Source organism: Dermochelys coriacea, chromosome 2, assembly GCF_009764565.3.
Source record: "Dermochelys coriacea isolate rDerCor1 chromosome 2, rDerCor1.pri.v4, whole genome shotgun sequence".
Taxonomy (NCBI): Eukaryota; Metazoa; Chordata; order Testudines; family Dermochelyidae; genus Dermochelys; species Dermochelys coriacea.
Window position 1 is genome coordinate 82,622,791 of NC_050069.1, and position 25,428 is coordinate 82,648,218.

Consider the following 25,428-nt stretch of genomic DNA (forward strand, 5'->3'; position numbering starts at 1 on the left):
GAACAGATTGCAGCCACTCAATTGGGAAGAGTGATCCACAGAACCCATAATGTAACACCTTGTTCTGAGTAGCCAGGCCATTTGACTCCAGATCCTGCTTGATAAAAGCTGTAATCACTGCACATCACACTTCCATAATTATATGCGAGGGTGATCATAGGCCACATGGCAGAACACAGAGGGCTACCTCTGTCCTGTGGACCAAATTTTGGCCGCCCTATTTTAGAGCTTAAGATGGCTCCAAGGTATATCACTGACAGAAGCTGAGCTGTCTGACTTTTTTTTTTTTTTTTTTTTTAAATGTGCTAAACCCTGGTTAATAGCTCAGAGGCACAATTCTTTTTTTGAAATTCTCCACTTCCTCTTTTTCCCTTCAACTCTCATCCTGGCTGGCCACCTCTGTAATACGTCTGCTAAACATTAGCCCTTAATAGGAAGTGGGATATCACTGAAGCCCATATCTTAGCCTTTTCCCTACATACAATATGAAATCCAGTAATACATACAGTAACTCCTCACTTAAAGTCGTAGTTATGTTCCTGAAAAATGCGACTAACTGAAACAATGTTAAGCGAATCCAATTTTCCCATAAGAATGAATGTAAATGGGGGGCGGGGTTGTGTTAGGTTCCAGGGAAATTTTTTTTGGCCGTACAGTACAGTACTATAGTTGGGAGGTGCCCCCTGCTTACCCCACACAGGCACAGCCCACTGGCACTGGAGACAATGAAGCAGGCAAGGAGGCTGAAGGTGCTGTAAGCTAAGAGAAGCACGTTGCACAGCAGCAGCGGTAGCAGCTTCCCCTATTCTGCAAGCACCAGGGGTGGGGGGCTCAACCCACGGCCCGCCCACTTCACCTGTTCCCCCAACCCCCCCCCCCAATCCACCTCTCCTCTTTCCCCCACCCCCGTTCACTCCACACACTGCATCCTTGCTCCTCTTGCCTCCCTTCTGCCCACGGCAATCAGCTGGCTTGTGGCGTTCAGGGGGCAGGAGGGAGGGGGGAAGACTGCGCGCGGAGTCCTCGCTCCTCCCCTGCCTCCTGCCTGTGGCAATCAGCTGGTTTGCGGCATTTGTGAGGCAGGGGGAGCCTGCATGCTGAATCCTCGCTCCTCCCCCCTCCCTCCTGAACGCCGCAAGCCAGCTGATTGACGCAGGCAGGAGATGGGGGAGGAGAAGGAGGAAGGCGCTGATCTGCGGGATCTGCCAGCGGGCGGGAGGTGCTGGGGGGGCATAGCGGAGCTGATGGGGGGGCTGCCAGCTGTGGACAAATCAGGCAGCCAAATGATGTTATAGCGAAGCATTGCACAACTTTAAATGGAGCACGTTCTGTAATTGAGCAGGGCCGTAAGATCTAAACAATGTTTAGCAAGAGGACATTAAGCAGGGAGTTACTGTACTATCCTCTACTATCATTCACCCAGTGTGTCAGTAGCACTGACAAACAGAAGTTTGTACTTAATCAGAAATGGAGTCATTTATAAGATAGTTGGGTACATCATTATTATCCTTGTAACAACTTACCTGAACCGCATCTTCAGAATTTCCTAAGCACTTATGCATGGCACCAAGAAGCAAATTCTTCAAACCAACAGAAGATGAATCATCAACCTCCTGACAAGCTTAATTAAAAAAAATCAAATTAAATTTGTAATCAAATTATACTCCTTTTATAATAAAAATGATCTTTTGGTGTTTTGTTTTGAAATCAGATTAGGAAGTGTCTAATTTCTGTAGCTTAATTTTAACTAGCAATTGCCAATCTCAAATATTGTAATCTGTATCTTTAATGGTTCTCTCAGCTCTAATTTAAAACAAACAAACAAACAAATGAACAAAAAAGTAATTTTCTAACCCTCATGGTTGTGGAAAAAAACCTTGAAAATGTGAGCCAAGTGAACCTTAAAGGTTCAAAGCCAGATGACAAATTAAAATAACCCATTTTTGTTTTGTTATTTGAATGTTTGGGGGTAGCAATACTGGTTATGACTGGGAAAATATACTCACTTCATATTTTGAAGGTAAAGATGCAGACATTTCTACCTGAGTTTGCACAGATCCTTAAACTATATGTCTGAGGTGTGAAATGCACCATGCATTTCAACAGGTGCTAACTCAGATGCTTTAAATGCCAACATTGTGAACCTATTTCACTGAAGCACATAAGAAAAAAGAAGGTATATTATGAAGATCTATAGTTTCCCAGTATAGGACCACGTATAGAAGATGTATATATAACAGGGAGGCTTTTAAACACCACATGGTAAGTTTGCAGAGGAAGCACAATAGTTTTGGGGTTTTCCCCCCCTGAAATAAATAGGGTTCAGCTTTCAAAAGGGTGGGAAACAAGATCTAGTATTTATTTAAATTTATTTTGAGTGTCCACCTTATGTTCTGGATGCTTTACAAAAATTAACAGACATTAGAAACACTAACATTTACATATCACAGGAATATACGTTTTATCAGCAAGAATTTGGGGTTATTCATGAGATACAAGTAGAATACAAGCTCATGCCAAAAGAACCTTAATACTAAACACTATAATTTATTCTGTACATGCCACCTAAATTACAGAAAAGCTATTTTGAAAATGTTTGAGAGAGTTTATAAAACTTGCATAGGAACTATTTTTCATATTTCTTTGTCTATTAGAACCAGATGCCTTACCTTCTTTAAGTCCAAATGTACAGAGCTCAGATGGAGCTATTTAAAAAAACCACCCACAAAAAGCCCTCTAGAAACTATTTTTAGACACAAAACTTCTTTAAATAAAGGTCTTTCTAGAATCTTCCAGGGCTAGAAGATAGGGAATCTGAATCAACCCCCTTCCAATCATATAAAGCTCCTGCAGGGGCATGAAGTAATGTATTTTAAGGTTATTTTTATAGATAGAAAAGCTATTACTGGGGTAGGACTCTGGGCCTCGAGCAGATGTAATTTTCAATGCGTTGAGTGCATGTGTGGCATGCACAGAAATTCATCATGTAGAGGAGATATTTCAATTGCAAGTGGATTTTTTTTTTTTTTAAAAATAGGGATTATTTGAAGCTGCTCAGAAATCCTAAAGGAGATTGATCAATGGGCAAAGAGGTGATCAAAGGAGCATGATACGTTAATTTAACGCATGGCTCTGTAATTTTACACATGGATATCACCTCCACAGATACTTTTTGTGGTAAGGGGAGAGGATAGTGTGTGTGTGTGTGTGTGTGTGTGTGTGTGTGTGTGTGTGTGTGTGTGTGTGTGTGTGTGTGTGTGTGTGTGTGTGTGTGTGTGTGTGTGTGTGTGTGAGAGAGAGAGAGACTGTGTGAATTTACATACCTCTCACCACTAAGCTATTTAGAATTACCTACAATCGTTGCAGTTCCATATCTAACTTTCTCTCTAATCCCCAGATATTAATGGAAGTTATGTACACTTAGGTGACAATTAAAACACATACGGATTGCCGTGTTTTTTGGTTTATTTTGTGGGTAGGTTTAAGAAACATTAAACAAAGCTGAAATAATACAATTATCTGCAGTACACTGCAGATAATTAAATTAAATTAAAATGCTGTCATGAATGTCAAAAAAAAAATTGAGAAAGCTTTTTCCTTCCAAGTGTCACTCTATTTCAAAATAAGTGTTAAGTTGAGTCCTAATGCATGCCCTTTTCCAGAACTATCCAAATAATTTAGCTTGCTCATCAAATGTCAACACATATTTCAGCCCTCATACTACTGCACTCAGCTAGTCTTCACAAGAGAAAAAAGAAAAAGATTATATTATCTCACTGAAAAAGATAGCCAAGGAAACATATATCCTACCTTGGCTCATACGTTGTAAGTTAGAAAAAGAACAGTTCGGAAGGGCTTTCCATAAATACAACACTTCAATGGATGCCAGCACACAGAGCTCTTTGGCTGGTGACTGCTTCCTAAATCTGTCTGCCTGAAAACAGCAAAGATAGCTGTGCTAAGTTCCTCTCAGAAGGAGAGACAGATAAGAGTCACAAACAGTAATTCTGATGTTTTCACAAAAGCAAGTAACAGTGTTAAAAATGTTCAGGGTGTGAAAATTTAGCTTGCAACTCTTTAGGACTAAAACTAAGTTGTTGAAATAGTACACTTATTATTTCTCAATCAAGATCAAAGTTATCTGGATGTGACTAAACAAGTCTTGGGGAAAAAAACAAAAAACCTTAAAATACAATCTGATGCATTGGTGGACTATTTTTCCCACTAAAGGTTTGTGGGACTTTAATTTGTAGGGCCTTTCCCCATCACTTCCAGATTTCAAAATGAGCTAACTAAGAGCATATACAGTAGAGCTAACAGGGTAAAATGAAGCAGGAAGAAAGACTAGTGCTGCAGCTTTGGTATCACTGTATTTTTTTTCCTCTGAAGATTATGTAAACCAAGCTTAGTTGTGAGCTACCAACCTTTTTCCTGTTGGTAGTTCATTAAACTATAAAGCACTGTTCACTTTTTCTACCTGAATCCTTTCTACTAAATTAACACTAGAGAAGATGGCTACCGGAAAAAATATACTTTGTTTAGAACCAAATCCTTGAGTAAAGGACAACACAATTGCCAATTGTAGTTATTGTACTGAAGCAACTCAATCCATGCCAACCAAACCTTTTTTACTGAGAATTGTTCAATCTGATTGTTTTTTCTTTTGAAAAGCTTCTGAACTTCCTTGAATACATTCTGCGCACCATCCACATCACCAGTGGCTCCTTGACACACTGTAATAAAGCGCACACACACACAAAAAATTCTGCTAAAAAGGTTCCAGGATATGAAGGATAGGGAAAAATAGAAATAGGGCATTATGCAGGTAAAGGGGAAAAGCATGCTCTTTTGGTGAAGGGATCTCAGGCAAACTGGGTTCAACTCCCAGCTGTGCCATAGGTTTCCTATAGGTATGATCTCTGACAAGTCAATTTCTTGGTGCTCAGTTCCTCATCTGTAAAATAGGGACGATTGTACTTGCCTCTGAGGATTCTTTTGATTATGAATTCATTAATGTTTATTATATACTGAGTAATTATGGTGATGGTGGCCTTATGACTACAACTACATAAACAAAATCTGAGCCACAGCTCTTTAATATGGACAGTATAAAAGGAGCAATTAGACCAAGTTCCAAGTGTGCAATTAACTTCCACAATTGCAAAAGTTCATGACCGAAGACTTGTTTCTGTATATACGTGTATACACACCCACACTCACATCACTAATTCTATCACTAAAAATACTAACCTGCTGTCAGGTAGGCATAATAGCACTGGGACCATCTTGATTCATTTTTAAGCCTTTCAAAGGATTCAAATGCATCTTTGAAATTCATTTCTATCATGCTGCACCAGCCTAAAAATGAGAATTTTAACTTATGACCAAAATCATGTTAGCTTTACATGGTATAGGCAACTACACTAAACAAATAACGCTTTCGGTTGTGAACACTTTCGGTTGTGGCAAGTCCAAGGATTTTAAGACACCCTGAGGAATTCCATTATATTTTTTAAAAAAATCTTTTCTGAAAAATCTGAAGGGAAGTATACCTAAAACTTTATTGGAAATTGCCTCGTTATTTATAGCCATAATATTATACAAGATAAATACATTTTTTAGGGATCAACTCGAGTATATCAATTAAAACAGGTTTCAAGAGTTTTAAGCAAAAAGATGCATTTTTATCTTATTCAGTTCTCAAATTAGTAACTGAGAACTGCTATGCTCACTTTCTGTTTATGTGAGAGGAGATTCAGTAACGAGTAGTTCTTCTATGTACTTACAGGTGTACCAAGGCTATAGAATTTTCTGTGGTTATTATAGAATCTAAGAATCGTATGACCGGAAGGGACTGCAAGAGGTCATCTAGTGCAGTCCCCTGCACTCATAGCAGGACTAAGTATTATCTAGACCAGTGGTTCTCAAAGTCGGTCTGCTGCTTGTTCAGGGAAAGCCCCTGGCGAGCCGGACCGGTTTGTTTACTTGCCACGTCCGCAGGTTCAGCCGATCGCGGCTCCCACTGGCCCGTGCCACTTTATTAAATATGCACAGGCATGCAGATTATATGGTCATTACTTGTGGATGTCCCTTGGCCCGTGCCGCTTCCCGCAGCCCCCATTGGCCTGGAGCAGCAAACCGCAGCCAGTAGGAGCTGCGATCGGCTGAACCTGTGGACCCGGCAGGAAAACAAACCGGTCCAGCCTGCCAGGGGCTTTCCCTGAACAAGCGACAGACCAGCTTTGAGAATCGCTGATCTAGACCATTCTTGACAGGTGTTTGTCTAACCTGCTCTTAATCTTCAATGATGCAAATTCCCTAGCAATTCATTCCAGTGCTTGACCACCCTGACAGGAAGTTTTTTTTCTAATGTCCAACCTAAATGCCTTAGCTGCAATTTAAGCTCATTGCTTTTTGTCCTACTCTCAGAGGTTAAGGAGAACAATTTTTCTCCCTCTTCCACGTAACAACCTTTTATGTACTGGAAAACTTATGTCCCACCTCAGTCTTTTCTCCAGACTAAACAAACCCTTGTTTTTCCCCACCCCCCTCCAAACTTTCTTCATAGGTCATGTTTTCTAGACCTTTAATTATTTTTGTTGGTCTTCTCCGGACTTTCCCCAAATCTTTCCAGAAACATGGTACCCAGAATTGGACACAATACCCCAGCTGATGCCTAATCAGCGTGGAGCAGAGCAGAATTACTACTTCTTGTGTCTTGCTTACAACACTCCTGCTAATATATCCCAGAATGATGTTTGCTCTTTTTGCAACCATTTATGGTCTTTTGCCATAGCTCTTATCTTTCGTACGCATTGGAGTATATGTTCAAACCCTGGCAGCTCTGAAGCTCCAGCAGGATTGTTAATCCTTGGCACAGAATCATTGATTCCATGGGAATGGACAGAAGCAGGCTTTCAGTCTTATGGAGTGGACACGAAAGCCTTAATAAAAAAAGGCAGAGTAAAAAGTAGCCAGCTCTAATTTGTGCACTGTGCTCTCGACTCTATGAAGGTTTCTATACATAGAAAATCATGGAGTACAGGTTGTATGTATGTTGTATGTTCATGCAGTCATCAAATGTTACAATCCAACTGACAACTAAGGAATCATAGGAAGAAGCATTATTAACAATCTATGCAATTAAGACACTCGCACTTTAATAACTTTTGAGGCATCAAATAATCAAAAAACCTTAACTAGGAAGAGCAGAATATACAATGATGTCATTTAATCAATTTGAGAGCAGAAAATGTATATGTCATTGAAGTTGTATTTACCAATTTCATATAGGCAGACATGTTGGATCTCTCTCTGATCTATTGCAAGTTCCAAAGCAGTATGAAAGGAGGTCAAGGCACTGTTGATTTGACACTAAGAGGGGGAGGAAAAAAAAAGAGATGATCATAACACAACTACTGTTAAATAAATGCAAATTTGAACAAGAACCATTATAATAACAATTAAAAAATGATACAAATCTCTTTATTATCAGTAGCAATTAAAGAACAAATGGTTATCTAGCAAATAGAAGGCCCCATATTTCACACGATAGTCACTAGCTTGCTGGAAAAGAAAGGGGCATAATATTCTGTTGAGCGAGACTTGAATCCAAGACAAATTACAGAAATTCCTGACATTAAGATGAGCAGAATGGGCAGGAGGTAAAGAGGAAGGTGAAATTAATGAAGTATTTGAACTAGTCAAATATTAATAGCTTGGTTGAAATAATAGTCTGACTACTTAGATGATAACTTGAGGGTGCTTTTTGTCAACTGAATAATACCATTAGCCAGAGCTAAATCAGCTATCAACACCAAGCAACCTGAAGTTATTTTCATAGCCAATTTTGTCCTGAGACAACATAGGATCTGTGTGAGGAGACCTTTGCACCCATGTGGAGCCAGAGAGGGTTAGCAATCAAAGATTAATGACAGCATACTTGGCAAAGGAAGAAGGGAAAGAGTAGCAAACCTATTAGAGTATTTAAGCAACATAAAAGATGCCACACACACACAAAAGAGTCTTTCATAATTTCTGCCTGGAAATGTAAATTTTACCGATTTTGGCTTTATATATTTTTTGTAATAGGTTTGAGATACAAACCTGTTTTCTGTAGGCATGTGTATTTAGGGGCAAGTAGTTTTTATTTACTTTTCTATTCCACCAGATATATTATATAGTCGCAAGTCTCGTTACTTTAGACACAAACAACAGTTTGAGATGTATTCCTACCGCAGTGCTGGATATAAGAATTTCTATGTAAAGTGTAATACTCAGTGTCATTATTTCCTTAATAATATCCATAATGATTTCTAAATTCACAGATTTTTCGTTGTCTTGAAAGTGTATGAGCTTTGGGAACAAACTGAAAGACTGGAGTGTGCTTTGGATGAAATTTTCTGTATAAATAATCCTTCACATCATATTTACATGACAAAGCTGTGAAACAGGACATGAAAAATCTAGCCAGTAGACTAAACCCACTGTCCACAAGCTGATATGAAAGACTGGGGGTAGCAGAAGAGTTCAAAGTGCTTGATGAAAACTCAGCCTCCTGCAATCTGCTGAGAAGAATGAGGGTGTTTCTCTCTCTTATCAGGCAGATTTCTGAAGAAATAGCCGGGGCGGAGGGGATCTCTAGCTTTAGTATCAACCTAAAACTAGAAGATGTTTGATCAATGTACAGTCCCTCATTCTGCCCTCTTTTAGTAGCTAGAAAGGAGATGCACATTTTTCCTTATCTTCCTCATGAATAATTCCAGGCCTTTGTTAAGTTGTGTACACTAATTACTTGAAGGGTCCTGCAAAGAACTGTCTCCCACACTGATGGTATCCTATGTGCAGATCAGGCAGATTTCAGACCACAGATACTAAGGTGTCATCAAGTGCTGGCTCTCAATAACCTACACTGAGAAGGACTTCCAAACCAAGCAGAAGACATTCAGTATTTCTAGATCTTGCTGGTCATGACATGATCCAACATACAAGCCTGTTATACAAACAGTCATTGGTCCCATTGTGGTGCAGTCATAGTTGTGGAACTGTTCCTGAGAGACCACCAGTTCCAAGTTTCACTTGAACAAAAAGAATAAAATACCCCAGTTCCTGGAGGTCTTAAAAAAATGGTCTACCTCAGGGTTTAGTTCTATCACCAACACATTTGAACCTCTTCACAAATGACATTCCCTACACAACTGCCAGGTGTTTTATCTATGCGGACAACATCTCTCTGGCAGTACAGAACCAGAATTTCTGTCACTTAGAAGTGCAGATGCAGAGAGAGATGGCCCACACAGTTATAAACGATGGAAACTTAAATCAAATGCTAAAAAGCAACTTCCAGATATTTCCATTTAAACCACTTCAAGGCCAACCAAGAGCACAACATCCTCCTAAATGACCACAGGCTGGACCACGATTCAAAGTCTGTGTATTTAGGTGTTACATTGGACCCCAACTTGACATTCAAGGAACACATTACCAAGACCTTGCTGAAAATAAAGACAACAACCTGATCAGTGAACTAGCTGGTTCAACCTGGGGAGCCAATGCATAAACACTAAGCAGCTCTGGGCTTACCTTGTTCTATTCCGTAGCAGAGTATTGCCCTCCAACTTCTCTGACACAGGACTAGAGGACACTCAGTAGTATTAAACTATGCATATAACAACTGGTTCTATGAGAACAACCAGCCTGACTTGGATGTTGGTCCTGTCCAATACTGTCCCTTCTGACATCAGGCAACAAGTCACCTTGCAGAATCTGTCCCTTACGGTGCAAGACATGCCCATCTACCCTGTTTAGAGATGCTTCTAATCCACCAAGCCACCAAATTATTAGCTCAAGGTACCCCATTTGGACAATTCCTTTAAGGGGACCTAAATGTCACCTCCAGATGGCATACTAAGTGGCAAGAACAAGTTTCAAACATAGCCAATGCCTATCTTGTGACAGATTCAGCAGTCCAGCCACCTGTTTTTGACTTTCCATGCCATCTGCAGGAAAAGTTCAATTGCTTCAGATGTAGAGTGATCAGATGCGCTACAAATAGGGTGGCCAGATTGCAAGTGTAAAAAATTGGGACACTTTTTTGGGGGATAGGAGGAGAATAGTTGCATATATAAGACAAAGCCCTTAATATCAGGACGCCTGGTCACCCTAGCTGCAAATGACTGTAAATGAGACCTTTCTGACTCCCCTTTGCTGCTGTGGCCAGTTAGAAGATGTAGATCACATATTTGCAGACTGCATCCACTGACAAAGGCTGCCTGGTCCCTGCAGGGACTTGCACAAGGTCCTTCTCTCAGCTATTGAATGGTTAACACATTTACACTGACACAATTGACTTCAACGTCTATTTAAATGCAATCAATCACATTACCTTTTTACGCTATGGCTCATAATTTTCTTAAAGTTACAGCAGAATGAAATTAACAAGATTCTTGTTAGGTTCACTGCTGTCCACAGGGTTCTGATGGACAAAAAGTTAAGCTGATCAAAGGCCTTGTTAATTTCACTGTGCTGTTAGAGAAAATTATGGGCAGCATCTGCACTGAATCTGTGCGTCTGCAGACTCAGGAAGACAATCATATCAGTTCACATTTGGGAAATGTATCTTCATAATATTAAGGGCTAGAAAAAGTGTTTTATAAATGTAAATTTTAATTTTGAAGAAATTGATGGCTTACATCCTCCAAGTCTCCTATTACTCAGGAAATGCAAAAGTCAGATATAATTTCCGGCTTATCAGCAAACCATTTTAAGGCAGTGCATGTGGACAACTGTAAAAATTCCTTTAGAGTCAGATTTAATTTTAAGATCCTGATCTCACTGGCTACTAGATCCTCCATTGGCATCCTTCTCCCCTTTTTCATTCTGTCTCTTACTTTCTTTTCCATCTCAATATGTTACTCCTTTTTCTCTTATTCTTCCTTCTATGTTTTCATTTTACACATATCAAGAAAGTATAACTGATTGTTTACCTACACTATAATAAATATTAATGTTTTAAAAAATTTCATTAAAATATGAAACCCTTTGGATCAAACTACAACATTAAATTTATTCTAAAATAAATACATTTAATAAATATTACTTTTAAAATATATTCATTTTAAAGAAATAAACCTTTTGTTATGTTTCAACATGCTGAATGATTTATCTACTTTTCCTGGATATTTATCTACTGTTGAAGTGTGCATTGGGAAAAATAGTAAAATATTTAAGTAAAAGGAAGATTAAAGTTCTACAAACACATTTAAATAAAAGGTTCCTATTATTTAGTGAAAGTAAAAATTGACCCAGTGAGGTAAACTACATGCTCTCTCCACACCTCTCCTAAAAATTACTAAAGGCTGACTTATTTCTCAAGAAGAATATTTCAGTTTAAAATTACTAGAAGACAGCTTTAAAAGAAAAGCTACCCTGCAATAGTCATTTTCTGCATACATGTAATAAGAGTTCTGTATAATCTGGGTGAAATTCCTAGACCCATAGATTTCAATGGGGCCAAGATTTCACCGTTTGTATTTTAAAGTGAAGTTCTCCATAATCTACTTCTCCAATTTCCTAAAAAATTTTTATTGCATACGTCTCTCATACCTTTCTCTAACAGTGCAAGAATTGTCTCTCTTTTGTGGACACTCAAATCAGTTTAGAAATGATTTATCAATTCAACTCATTAGTTTTGAATTGGCCTACATCAAATTGATAAAAGTAATTTCTAAACCAGCTTAAGAGTGACCACACAGAGGTTTGCAAGGGTTTAACTAAACTAGTGTAAGTTTGTACACAGACAAGATCTTATGCAAAATCAGTCCCCAGTGAAGTTCCTTAGTTGGGTTGATTCATATTTTGACAAAGATTTTTTTTATAATCTCACCATTTTACTGAGGGGCACACCTCTCAACACTTCAAAATCAGCATGACCCAGCACCACTATCTCCGACAGACTCGCATACACACTCCATGCACCCATATACAATGTATTTTTATTCACACATACATGATGAAATCTTCTAAAAAGCCTGATATGTATTTCTACTAGTCAGTGTGAACAGTTAGCAGAGGAGTGAAAGGGATCCATGAATGAGTAAAAGCAGCCAACGAACAAGTATAATATAAAGCTTCCAGGAAATCCTTACTAATTTTATGTATCCCATGACACCAAATGAAAAGATGGTTGTTAATTGCTTTTCATGGATTTGGCATGGGGTGGGGTGGTTTTGTTTAATTTGCTCCTTTGTCTCCTCTGGGAATACCATTTTAGTTGCTAAGGAACTATTTCATTGTAAAGTAAGTTTACTGCAGTGACATACGGTAACTCCCTAAAAAGAAAAGGAGTACTTGTGGCACCTTAGAGACTAACCAATTTATTAGAGCATAAGCTTTCATGAGCTACAGCTCACTTCATCCGATGAAGTGAGCTGTAGCTCACGAAAGCTTATGCTCTAATAAATTGGTTAGTCTCTAAGGTGCCACAAGTACTCCTTTTCTTTTTGCGAATACAGACTAACACGGCTACTACTCTGAAACAGTAACTCCCTGTGGGAGAAAACCACAATTATATTGTAATAGTGTAAACACGCACAGCCTAAATTATATAAAATTTTCTTGTATAGAATGTTTGTTGGTGTGATGAGAGAATATGCCCCGGAGAAAGTGAAGAAAATATTTTTAATGACAGTATAATTAAATTGTCCAGTGAAATTGTATGAATGAGTTATAGTATGTTTTGTTTGCTCTTAAGGATACCAAGATGTCATCAAGGATCCTGTGCATCTGTGTATAGTAAATTTACTTATGTAGTAATATACCTTTTAACTACTTACACACTTTAATAATATATTTTAAAACAACTGGCGACACAGTTCTAATATTATAGAATCATACCAGTTTCAGTTGTGTTTAGGCAGAAACTTCCAAAATAAAGCTATATTTTCAAGATCTTACAATCTTCTGAAAAAGCTTTAGAAGAAGCATAAGCAGCTTCATCTGCATCCCAAAAGTCAAATTTGAGAAATTTGTAAAATTTTGTCCTGAACATTTTTGGACAGCTGTGTTAAAACAAAACAAAAAAAACAAACTAAGGACTCAGTCCTCTTTTACATATCTGAAGATAATTTGATTTGCAAATAGAAAGGTTATATTTGCAGAACACCACATGCTGAGCAATGATTTAAGCCGATTACGTGGTTTCTCTAAATTTATATTAAAATGTGCCTGCCTGTGGAGCACTGAACATAGAAATAAATGCAGCTTTATTTCTTTCAAAGTCTGATACTGTACGATACATCCTCAAATGTTTGTAGGACTCTAAAGGCCTTAAGAGCTTGATAAACTTCCTCTGTGCATGAGGCCCAGTAGACTTGTCTTTAAGACATTCCTTTACACAATTAAAGTTCCCAATATCTCCAGATCTTGCAATGATGCTTCAATACCCTTCTTTAAGATGCTCGGGTATTGATTTCTGCTCAAGGTTGTTCCTTAAAATAAATGCACTTCTGAATCTTTATTTATTGGTTTAAAAAATAAACCAATGGAACTGTAAATGACTAAACAAGCTAATGCAACATTTGAAGTTTAGATGTGCTGACTGCAGAGTGTGAACATCTCAAGTTATGACTCTCACAACAGCAGTCACTCAGACCCTTGGCACGCGTACATTAGCATGAAAGATTACACAATAAACAGTACAACAATCGATAGCCCCCTTACATATATATAGGGCCAATTAAAACTATTGAGAGAACCATACGTTTAATTTTTGTGTCTTAGTACTTCTAAATCTCAACTACCTGCATGAAATTTTTATTTATACTGAAGCCAAGATTTACCAAATTTGGTAAATTTACTCCACAGCATTGTACTGAACCTCTCCAATGCCAGCTAGCTTGGCCCAATGCTAGTATTCTCCCTTCACAGTGACCCAATCTCCCTTCACTGTCAACCAGTTTTGTCAGCTTTAATGGGGCCAAACTAGCAGTTATGGAAGCCTGCCAGCTATGGAACATCCCACTGTTCACTGAGCTGGTCCACTGTTATGGGCATACATGTATTAGTAGTCTGGTAGAGTGTGCGGACTACCGTACTTCATCAACAATAAACCTGTCCGTGTGCCTTTGTCCCCTTAACAGATCTTGTGGTCATTGGGCGGTTTGCTCGAGATCTGCCGTGCCAGCTATCACAGAGGGAACACACACATGCAGCCAAACATCTATCAACATCTAACCACACTTGATAGTACAGTATTTCTGGGAAAGTTTTCATCTGGGACATAAACCAATCATACTTAAAATAAAGGGTTAGTTAAGAAACTAATGCTTATTGTTAAATTTTGCCTGTGAGCTGTATATTTTTTCAGTAAGAGCTATACTAACACAATATCAACTTTCAAGTAATTTTTTTTTTAAAATTCCACAGTGTCCTAGGGATGGATGGCCTTTTAAAATTAGTTGCAAATATGAATGTTTTAGTGCAAGAAGCTATTGGTCCTGACAGGTAGAGGATGTTCTCTTGATGGCTAAAAGCTAAATGAAATACAAGAGTTGTAAATACTCTCACTTACGGTCTGACAGAAACATACAGTTAAGGGTTTGTTTGTTTACTAACAGTCACTAGAAACCTGGGAGCAGATTCTCAGCTGGTTTATGTTGTCATAAGCTTTATTGAAATAGATGGTGCTATAAAAATGGAAACAGCCGAGCTCCGCCCACTGGCTGGTGTGGAGGGACTAAAGGGCTTACACAAATTAGGACTCTGTCAGATGTTCATTCTTTCTGGTTTATCTTACTTGATGGTATTAATCTGTTGCTTTTTGATATTTCAGTGTGTGGACATTCATCTCTCTCTATCTAGGGAAACAAAGGGGGGGAAAAAGTGCTGCTGAGTGAGTAAAAGAAATAGGAGAGAAACACCAACAGCAGAAAGGCTGATGAACCTTAGTTAAGGATTGAATACCACCCTTAACTTTGTCCATTTACCCGATACCATTATCCCCATCTATTTTCAGTTACTGGCCCTGGACACTAGTGTAACAATTTAATTATATTGTTACAAATAAATGGATATTTATCAGCAGAGTTACCTTAAACAAGTTTTGTCTGGGAATATATTTCTATCTACTTAGCTACAGCTCTCCAGTAACGAGAAGGCTCCAAGGCACAGCCAAAAATGCTGATTTTCAGGTAGCTTGATATTAGAAATAATTACATTAACTATTTAAATATTCTTTAGATACACTAAATACAGTGGTGCCCAAACTTTTCTTGTCACACCTCCCCATTACCAGTAATGAAATCTGTCCACACACACACACACACCCCCCCCTCCATTACCGCACAGTTGGTTCAGTGCAGAGCTTGGGCTGAAGGCAGAGCTGGGGATGGGGGAGAAGCTGGGGCTAGAGGTGGGTTGGGGGCAGAGAGGGAATGAGGGCAGAGCTGAGCTGGGGCTGGAGCAGGGGGTGGAGAGGAGCTCCAACTGGGGCAGAGTAGCACTGCGGCAGGGGCAGAGCAGGACTGAGGCCGGGCTGGGGCGGAGCTGGATGGCACTCCCTCCATGCCCCCCATGCCCCCACAAATATTCCTCCATGTCTCCCCCTAGGAGGATGCACCCCACAGTTTGGGGACCACTGCACTAGTGTACCTTAAATGTTCTCATTTTGCACTAGTGGCTTAAAGTTGTGTACAATACTCCTTCTCAATTAGTTTTAGCGGACAATACTACAAAGATGGAAACAGACAGACAATTTACAAACGTATGCTTGCAGATTTGGCAAACATATCAGACAATATCACCATCAGACACGCATGGAACATACAACGTTCCTGAAAAGGTGCGATATCTGATCATCCTACCAATGTAGCCTTGAACCTCCTGTCTCATTTCCATTCCAACTCTCCTGTGTCATCCTTCCTTTTCACTTGCAGCCAAAATTCATTCATTTCAACATATCTAGAAGACACTTAAGACTTTATCCCTCAAACAAGTGATTTTGAGAAAGTGGGAAGATCAGCTCATTATATCCACATGTATAAATCCTACTATAAGGTTGTTTCACAGAAAACTACTGTCAGAGACCAACCTCCCATGCTACTCTATATATGCTTTTCAAAGTATAAAGTTTCAAAACTTCATAACACAGTAGTAAACTCTCCCTTGATACCCTGTCCTTTCTTGATTTTCCTCCTCTCAGACTTGGCAGTCCTTCCTCCTCCCATCTCCCCCTATTTATCCGCCTTTCACAGTTTTATCCTTAGACCCCTCTTCTTTTTTTCCTACATCTTGATGAGACTGCAAGTTTGGTTGATAAAGGTAATAATATTGATTAATTTACTTAAGTCTTCTGTAACACATTTGACTTAGTGCCACACTTTTTGATTAATTAATTAAAATATATAACTAACATGGCAAACATTAAATGGATTAAAAACTGGCTAACTGGTAGGTCTCAAAATGTAACTGTAAACAGGGAATAGTCCTCAAGCGAGTATGTTTCCAGTGGGGTCCCATAGGGATTGGTTCTTGGCCCGACGCTATTTAACATTATCATCAATGACGTGAAAGAAAATATAAAACCACTGATAAAGTTTGCAGATGACACAAAAATTGGGGGAAGGTAAATAAAGAAGAGTACAGGTCATGGATTCAGAGCAATCTGGATCTCTTGGTAAACTGGGTGCAAGCAAACTATGTGTTTTAATGCAGCTAAATGTAAATGTATACATCTAGGAACAAAGAACGTAGGCCATATGTATAGGATGGGGTACTCTATCCTGGGAAGCAGTGACTCTGAAAAAGATTTGGGGGTCATGGTGGATGATCAGCTGAACATGATCACACAATGTGATGCTGTAGCCAAAAGAGCTAATGCGATTCTGGGATGCATAAACAGGAGAATCTTAGGTAGTAACAGAGAGGTTATTTTATCTATGTATTTGGTCCTGACGCGACTGGGCTGGAATAGTGTCCAGTTCTGGTGCTCACAATTCAAGAAGAATGCTGAAAAATTGTGGCTCTTCTCTGAATCCTCTACACGAATGATTAAAGGATTAGAAAACACGTCTTACAGCCGGGGTTCTCAAACTGGGATACGTGACCCCTTGAGGGGTTGCAAGGTTATGATGTGGGCATCACGAGACAGGACAGCACCAGCCTCTTCCCGTGAGGGGGCTGAGGTGGGCTAGACATGTGGTGGGCCAAGGGCTCTATGTGGGGGAAGGGCACATAAAGACACTGTATCAATATCACTTTTCACAGCAGATTTAGTGTCCCATTGCCACCATTACTTCTGCACTTCTGCTGGCGCTGCCTTTAGAGCTGGGTGGCTCGGAAAGCAGCACCACCGCCGCCAGCAGCAGCACAGAAGTAAGGGTGGCAATGAGGTGCTAAGTCTTCTGTGAAAGTGATATTTGTATGTTTGTTAATATCACTTTTGCAAGCCTTCGCTAGTAAGTCTGCTGTGAAGTCTGCTGTGAAAAGTGATATTAACAAACATACAGATATCACTTTTTACAGCAGACTTAATAGTGCCCCACTGCCACCCTTACTTCTGTAGTGCTGCTAGCGGCACAGATTTCAGAGCCGCCCAGCTCGGAAGGCGGCAGCACCACCGCCAGCAGCAGCACAGAAGGGGGGCAATGTGGCGCTAAATCGGTTATGAAAAGTGACTTTACCACCCCCAGAATTAAACAGTAACTATTTAAAAAAAAGAATTCTGCTTTTAACAATTCAATAAAAGTGTTTTATAGTCTTAATTTAAAATCAGTGAAAAAAGGTAAATTCATTTTAAATAGGGTTATAAACTTAGTATTTAAAAGTAGCGTTAAATATAAAAAATGTGTTTTTAATTTATAAGGGTACCCCACTCAGAGGCTTGCTGTGTGAAAGGGGTTGCCAATACAAAAAGTTTGAGAACGATGCCTTACAGCAATTGAACTCTGAGTCTATCTAGCTTAATGAAGAGAAGGTTAAGGAGCGACTTGACTATACTCTAAGTATCAAATATTTAATAATGGGATCTTGAATCTAGCAGAGAAAGATACAACACAATCCAATGGCTGGATGCTGAAACTAGAAAAATTCAGACTGGAAATAAGGCATACATTTTTAATGGTAAGAGTAATTAACCATTGAAACAGTTTACCAAAAGGTGTGGTGGATTCTCCATCACTGAATTTTTAAATCAATATTGGATGTTTTTCCAAAATATCTGCTCTAAGAAATATTTTGGGGACATGTTATGGCCTGTGTTATACAGGAGATCAAACTAGATGATTATAATGATCCTTTCTGGCCTTGGAATCTATGAATCTTATCCCTGGGGGACATCCTCCATTTGCATGGCTTCAACTATCATTGCATAAAACTCTCAAATTTACCTCTCCACAGTGATCCTCTTTCTTTGTGTCCATTCTGGCATATCTATCTGTCTCTTATTTGGATGGCTTGTTTCAGTTCAAGGTTTATAAGGCCAGACTGGACTGCTTGCTTTTTATATCTTCACGATTAACACCCACATGCAGTACAGTATGCAGTTGTCCATGCCATCAATTAAAATTGCACAACATACACATTGAGCATGTACAGGCCCAAAGAATATAAAAAACCACTCATGCTGCCACTCACAGGACTAATACGTAAAGCCTACAAATTCTATTTTTCTATCAAACACTATTAGAACTATTGGCTTTAGATATACACAAGCTATTTTGAATCCTTGGAACATGTAAAGTACTTTGTAATCAGCCAGCTATTTTGAATATTCACTGCTGGTAAAATAAATGAAATTCTAATTGCAACATGTTTCCTTTAGGACAAAAAGCAAGGCTTATGTTTAGATGTCTCCCAACATGACCTTAAAAATCAGAAGATTCCTTGGCAGATTTGTAGGGTTGGATTTGTCTATATATAAAATGAAATTCAGTTCAGCTGTTGAAGTTTCATCAGGAGTTAAACACTAAAAGCTTTCCACAGGCCTCTACTTATGAAATACCCTTTCAGGCACTGACAACTTCAAGTGTAAGTCCAATACACATCTGTTGCATCACATTCTTTTCATATTTGCTGTTTCTTAAAAAGATTTACATTTAAACAAGGGCTTGCTCCTTTCCAACTCATTCTTCTTCTTACTGGATTACATACTGAAGTCACAATATTGAATTTGTGACATCACTAATTAAATGTATAACAAATACATCAGTTATTCATTTGATATTTGAGTTTGTAACAGAGTATTCTATTTCCATAGCAACACAGTGTCACAAGGATACAATACCATTCAGGACATAGCTGAAAAAGCTGGCTTGTGAAGGAAAAACTTCTTATAAAAACAAGTAAGTGCAAGAATAGCAAAGAGAATACATAAAGTAAATCTCTGCCTTCTTCTTTCAAGTTCACACTAGTATGAAATTTTCCTTGAAGTGGAAGTGCTTTCTCCTCACTAACTGAGATGAAGGAATACTTTTAAAGTAAAACCCTTTTACAAGATCTGCGCCCTGTCTGTATTCAGGGTCATAAAGGTTCATTTTATTGACAGATTTTTTTTTTAAACTGATTTTATTCTGGTTAGTCCTACAGAGACAATACAGCTATAGATTATATTCTTTTTCCTACATCAACTGACATGTTAGCAGTTCCAATTACAAGGTCTGATTCTGGGATGAACCATTACCAACTCTACATTTTTTGAACTAATGTAGTATGTATTTTGCATAGCTATACCTATTCCACCTAAATATCTTCAAAAACCCTTTGAAACACATTCAACTACATGGAATGCCTATAGGACTCAACAAAAGGCAATTAAAATATTTTTCCACCCACAAACATTAAAATAATGCCTAAAAAGGTTGTTTGCCTGGGACAGCACAAAATCGGTTCAGATTGGAAATTTAGCGTATTTCCAGGTAAAACCAAACAAGATGCAAATAAATATGATCTGTCTTATAAGGCAAGACTGAAAGTCTAACTCTTGTTATGCATGCTTCCTCCCCAAAAACAGCAGGCTCTATTATGAGAATCAACCACAACAGATATGAGTGCATTAAGATCAGAACTAGCCCTATCAGTTGCGTTGAGATGGAGCATTTCAGCCCAATGGCTGTAGTTTGCCCGAAAGCAACATTTAGGATCCATAGATGCCACAATGCAAGAAGTTAGCTGCTACTGTTTTTTTTATTATAGCAGCCCTGAGAATATTCGGACACCGATAGATAAAGCAGCAGCAGATGAGAAAGGGTGTTTAAAGCTCTCTTGCCTGCCTCAAACTAGTATGGGCACACAGAAAGGACAGGATTCAGAGCCAAAATGTGGGACTGCTGCAGTAGCTGAAGAATACCTTTTCAACACAGATAGCATTAGTGAATCTTGTTTTCAGGGAATAACCCTATTCAGCTCATACCTCATTATGGGAATTAAGAATATCCTGGTTTGATGTCTAAACAGCAAAGGAAGTTACCTAAACTTCAGGAAGTTACTGAAAGGGGCTACTGTACTTGGACAGGTCAGAGTCAGGCAAAGCACATCAGAAAGGAAAACAATGTTTTTTACTCATGTTTTCAATACGACAAATTCAAAGCTTAAATACCTATTAATACTGCAAGAAAATATGATTTATAGCAATAAATACATTTCCTTTTATTAAGGTGTTGCAAATACACCAACTAGCAAAAGAACAAGAATCAGATCTTGATATTTAAGTCAGTTGGCCAGAGCTAAATTACAATAGGGCTGATTCAGACTGTGGACTTTAAGGTGCAAAAGAGAAATTTTTTTTAAAAAAATTTCCCCTTCATGTCTGATTTATTGAAGTCTGTATTGTTTTAACGTAATATATTCAAACCCAACAACATTTATGATACAACAAAGAAAAAATAATCTGGAGAATGAAAGCAAAAAATACCTCTAATCGTTGTATTCTTCCCTTAAAGAACATAAACAGAGAAGAATTTGGATAAGCAGCTTCTTTTTTCAGAAGAATCTCCTTAGCCTCCTTCAGTCCTGCCTTGTTATCGCTGCCATCCAAAGCAAAAAAGGGACGAACTACTGTGTGGTACCACAGCAAAGCTAATCTGAAAGAATACACAAAAAGAACGATGATTACTGTTTGTTTACAGCAGATGAGTTCTATTATAGAGGCACTGACAAAAGATGCAGAGCATGATTCTTCTCTTGCTTGCCCTGACTTTAAGCCAGTGTCCTTCATTGCCTTAAATTAATTTCAAAATTACACCACAGTATACTAAAGTAGAAATAAATTCACAATTTCCAAAGCGTTAGATGAGCAGGGTTTTTAAAATCTCTAGAACTAAGAACAGGATAACTTTTTAAAATAATTAAGTTTGTAAAAATACCATAAAACAAACAACCATTAAAGATTGGGGGTGGGGGGGAGAGGAAGGGATACTGAGCCTGCTGTTCCAAAGTGTTGACAAATAAATGATCGAGATCAGACTTATTGTGGTGGGAGATCAGGGCATGCCTGTTTCCTGGGCCAATTGGTGCAGGAAACACCAAGAAGAGATGTTATTCTCAATTTTCCCCACAATATAGATTATATCAAAGTGACGAATGAATCTTCAGGGCATATTAAATCTGATCATCAGATCAGAACACTGATCCTTCTCTCCAAGCAGAAAGGATTTAGCACTGCATTCCATACTTATAGCAGTGGTGCACTGTAGTTCCTTGGCAAACCCAGTAGCAAAGGTATGAACTTTGTGGCACTGAATAGTAAAAAGACCTTCATAAAGGGCTGTAAATTAAGACTGGGTGAAAGATAAGCCACAAAAAATACCAGAATGCACATAAAGAGTCAGGAAATCTTGTTATGAGGGATGCCCCTAAAAAGGCCTATATATTGAGTATCCTTTTTGTGTGTAAAAAGCTCCAATGCTCCCAAACTTCTGCCAATGGGAATTAGATAAAAATAGAAAAAAGTCATCACATTAAAATAAGTATATATAATGAGTAGGTAGAAGTTCATAGTTTTTATGACATGAACATTTTTCCCTGTACAAGCTGTTAAATAGCAAACTATTTAAATATTTCAACTTACTTTGGTTTTTAGGATATCCTTTAAATTACTGTTCTATGCACAATAATTTCTCCCTATTCATAGGAACTATTCTATGATATAAATACAAAGTTTTGGAGAACAACATCACCAACACAATCTGAAGGCAGATATTAAAAAAAGGTCTCATATAATATATGATTAACAAACAATGGCATGTTAAGCAACAATTTGAAAGCTTTTTACCTGCTGATGTTTCCTTTAAAGCAACAAGCTTTTATCTTAGTTTTTGTTTCTTTGTAGTTCACTAACTTTCACTACTAAGTTATCTACCAAAGAATTTCAATATAGCTACTCACGTAGCTAAAGGGGCCTTCATGTCCTTACTTTCACTTGCATACATCAGTGATGAAAGCCCCTGTAGGCGGTCTCCAGGAAAACCCAGCAGGTTGATGATTTTGAGCAGGTTTGGGGGCACCATGGATATGCAAAGATGAAAAAGTCCATATCCAAAGCTAACAGCACCTTTCAGTCTGTTTAGCGAATCCTCCGTTACACCTTCTGCAGCAATATGATTATCATTTGTAGCATCAGAAGTCAAGGATTCCTGAGTTATCTTCTTTTGATATACTTCCTGAAGTGTATTAATGTCCATGTAGCATTTATTGTAAATTTTCCAGGCTTTTCGAAGGATCCACCCACCTTTTATATATGCTGACAACAGAAAGAAAAATATATCTCAAGGGTTTAATTCCAGATACAGAAACTAAAAAAAGTCATAAATGGTCATTCATAGAATGACAAATACTATATAGCAATTTCTCTTTATTTAAACTGATTTCTCTTCAGGACTACAAAAAAGTTCTGTAGAATTTTGTAGCAATTGAGATTCTGTTACCTGGAGATTATCTAATTAAACGTCAAATTTAAAAGAATCACATATTTTTGATCCAAAACCTGATTTGATTTGTAAAATCTAGGGAAGTTCTTTAATAATAATAAAATAAAAATAATAATACAATGAGATTATACAGTGCTTTTTAGCCAAAGATCTTAAAAACAATTTATAGCATAAAGTTACTACTCCCTGTAGTAGGCAGACAACAAGGATGATGCAGATGAACAGAGAAATAAACATAAAGTAAACAATGCTGGCTTCTGCAACTTTACAAACACATGGTGTGGAACTGAAACACAGTGCCTGGCAAATGGAAAGTAGCAAAAACCCAAAAGGGAAAATGTTTAATTTTAACTTCAGGTCGCTTTGAAAGAATAGAGAATGGGGAAAACACAACCAAAACCTTATCTGCAGTAATAGACAGTGTTTTTAAAATAACTTGGATATATTTTTTCATACCAACTATATTCCAAAATGTTTTACACAGTTAAACAGTGATTTATAGGAGCAGAAAATGAAAAAAGTATAAAAGAAGAGGAACATGAAGTATTTTCCACAGAATTGAAACGAGAGCTAGAGCTGCTGAGGAGACATATGGGAAGTACGTTTCAGACAGCACAAGATGCAGGGAAGTGTCCAATACCAAAAGTGGGGAGCTTGTATAAATGGACAGAGAGGACACAAGTCCTCAACAAACAACAGGGAGGACAGAGGCAGGTTACAGTATGTGCACGGACAAGGATAATAGTTTTGAACTTGGGAGTTGTTTGAGGAAGGATGAGAGTTTACACTATCACTCTTTGTGCATGTGAGAAAGTAGACAATGGCCCACTGCATGTCTGAAGAGTTGAAGTGATAAGATAATGGAGGTGTAGTAGGCGAAGTGGGAGGAAATGTAGGCAAGGATGTATGTGGGTACTGTTGTAGGCAGAGGGATAAGCAGATTTTTAGACCCAAAATCCAGTGTCCAGGTTGATATGAATTTTACGGAGTGTAAAGACAAATGGGGGCCTAAGACAAGGAAGGAATATGGAGACCAATTTACTCTCCCAGCATATTTGTATATTATTGTATTGCTCTTCACAAAAGAACTCCCTGCACTTACAAATTGAAGTAGAGGAGGAGTTGTGAAAGAGGATTCTCAACTAGCCCAAATTTTAGACATTGGATGTATGAAATGGAAATGAAGCCACAAGCTTACTTTATAAATGGAGACCTAATTGCACAATCATAGTACTAAAAATGATGTTTGGACTCTCCAGAAGAAACCATGTGCAGAGAAATGAATAACCCATATTGGGTACTAGGAGAGGGAAGGGGAGACTACTATAATACTAGGAAATGTCCAAAGCTAGCCTGGATGGAGAGTTATGGAATTTTCAGTCAGTCAGTGGGCTATATAGCTGAAGTAACATTAAATCAACATTCTATATACAGCTCTATAAGTAATTGAAGGGGAGCAGCATATTAAAAGGTGAAATTAAATGTTTTTTTTTTAATTTCCAAGACAAAACTGACTCTATTCTGTCACCGTGGATATTACCAGCACCATACACCATGCAGAATACTTCATTCCCTACATTGTTTTAGGTATTGGTGATATCATGAGCTGTAGCAAGGGAAACAGATCTGTGAGGGCTTGGCCTTAACAGGTAAATAAAGGAAAATCTGGTTTTTAAATAAAGTATTTGTAAACAGTAAGCCTATTATGTTGAAAGTGAATTGAAGTGCTCTTTTGAAAAAAAAAATACAAAAAATTTAACTGAGATCAGATTTCTCATCCCCAATTGCTCTGCTCAGCAGAGCACCCCAAGACTGCAACAGGCCTCCTGGGGTTAAACTTTTTGATTGTGTGCGTTGCAAATTAATTTTAATTTTTGTACTATTTATTTCAACAGGAAAAATTAACCTAATTATTGCAATGAAATATTCCAACCACAAAAAGAAAAGGAGTACTGGTGGCACCTTAGAGACTAACAAATTTATTAGAGCATAAGCTTTCGTGAGCTACAGCTCACTTCATCGGATGCATTTGGTGGAAAAAACAGAGTAGAGATTTATATACACACACACAGAGAACATGAAACAATGGGTTTATCATACACACTGTAAGGAAAATGCATCCGATGAAGTGAGCTGCAGCTCACGAAAGCTTATGCTCTAATAAATTTGTTAGTCTCTAAGGTGCCACAAGTACTCCTTTTCTTTCTGCGAATACAGACTAACACGGCTGCTACTCTGAAAACTGTAAGGAGAGTGATCACTTAAGATAAGCCATCACCCGCAGCAGGGGGGGGAAAGGAGGAAAACCTTTCATGGTGACAAGCAAGGTAGGCTAATTCCAGCAGTTAACAAGAATATCAGAGGAACAATGGGGGGTGGGGTGGGAGGGAGAAATACCATGGGGAAATAGTTTTACTTTGTGTAATGACTCATCCATTCCCAGTCTCTATTCAAGCCTAAGTTAATTGTATCCAGTTTGCAAATTAATTCCAATTCAGCAGTCTCTCGT

At 38.3% G+C, this 25,428-nt stretch overlaps 1 protein-coding gene across 1 annotated transcript in view; it reads right to left on the minus strand.

The window, feature by feature from the left end:
* Positions 1 to 25,428, minus strand: part of TTC39C (tetratricopeptide repeat domain 39C) — a 69,509-nt gene that overhangs the window by 12,322 nt on the left and 31,759 nt on the right. Inside the window, exons 5-11 of the mRNA XM_038390992.2 lie at positions 22,378 to 22,732; positions 20,906 to 21,074; positions 7,281 to 7,374; positions 5,251 to 5,358; positions 4,624 to 4,733; positions 3,811 to 3,934; positions 1,524 to 1,621 (exon numbers count right to left, since the gene is read on the minus strand). Of these exons, the coding sequence (XP_038246920.2) occupies positions 1,524 to 1,621; positions 3,811 to 3,934; positions 4,624 to 4,733; positions 5,251 to 5,358; positions 7,281 to 7,374; positions 20,906 to 21,074; positions 22,378 to 22,732 (1,058 nt within the window). The remainder of the gene's footprint in view (positions 1 to 1,523; positions 1,622 to 3,810; positions 3,935 to 4,623; positions 4,734 to 5,250; positions 5,359 to 7,280; positions 7,375 to 20,905; positions 21,075 to 22,377; positions 22,733 to 25,428) is intronic.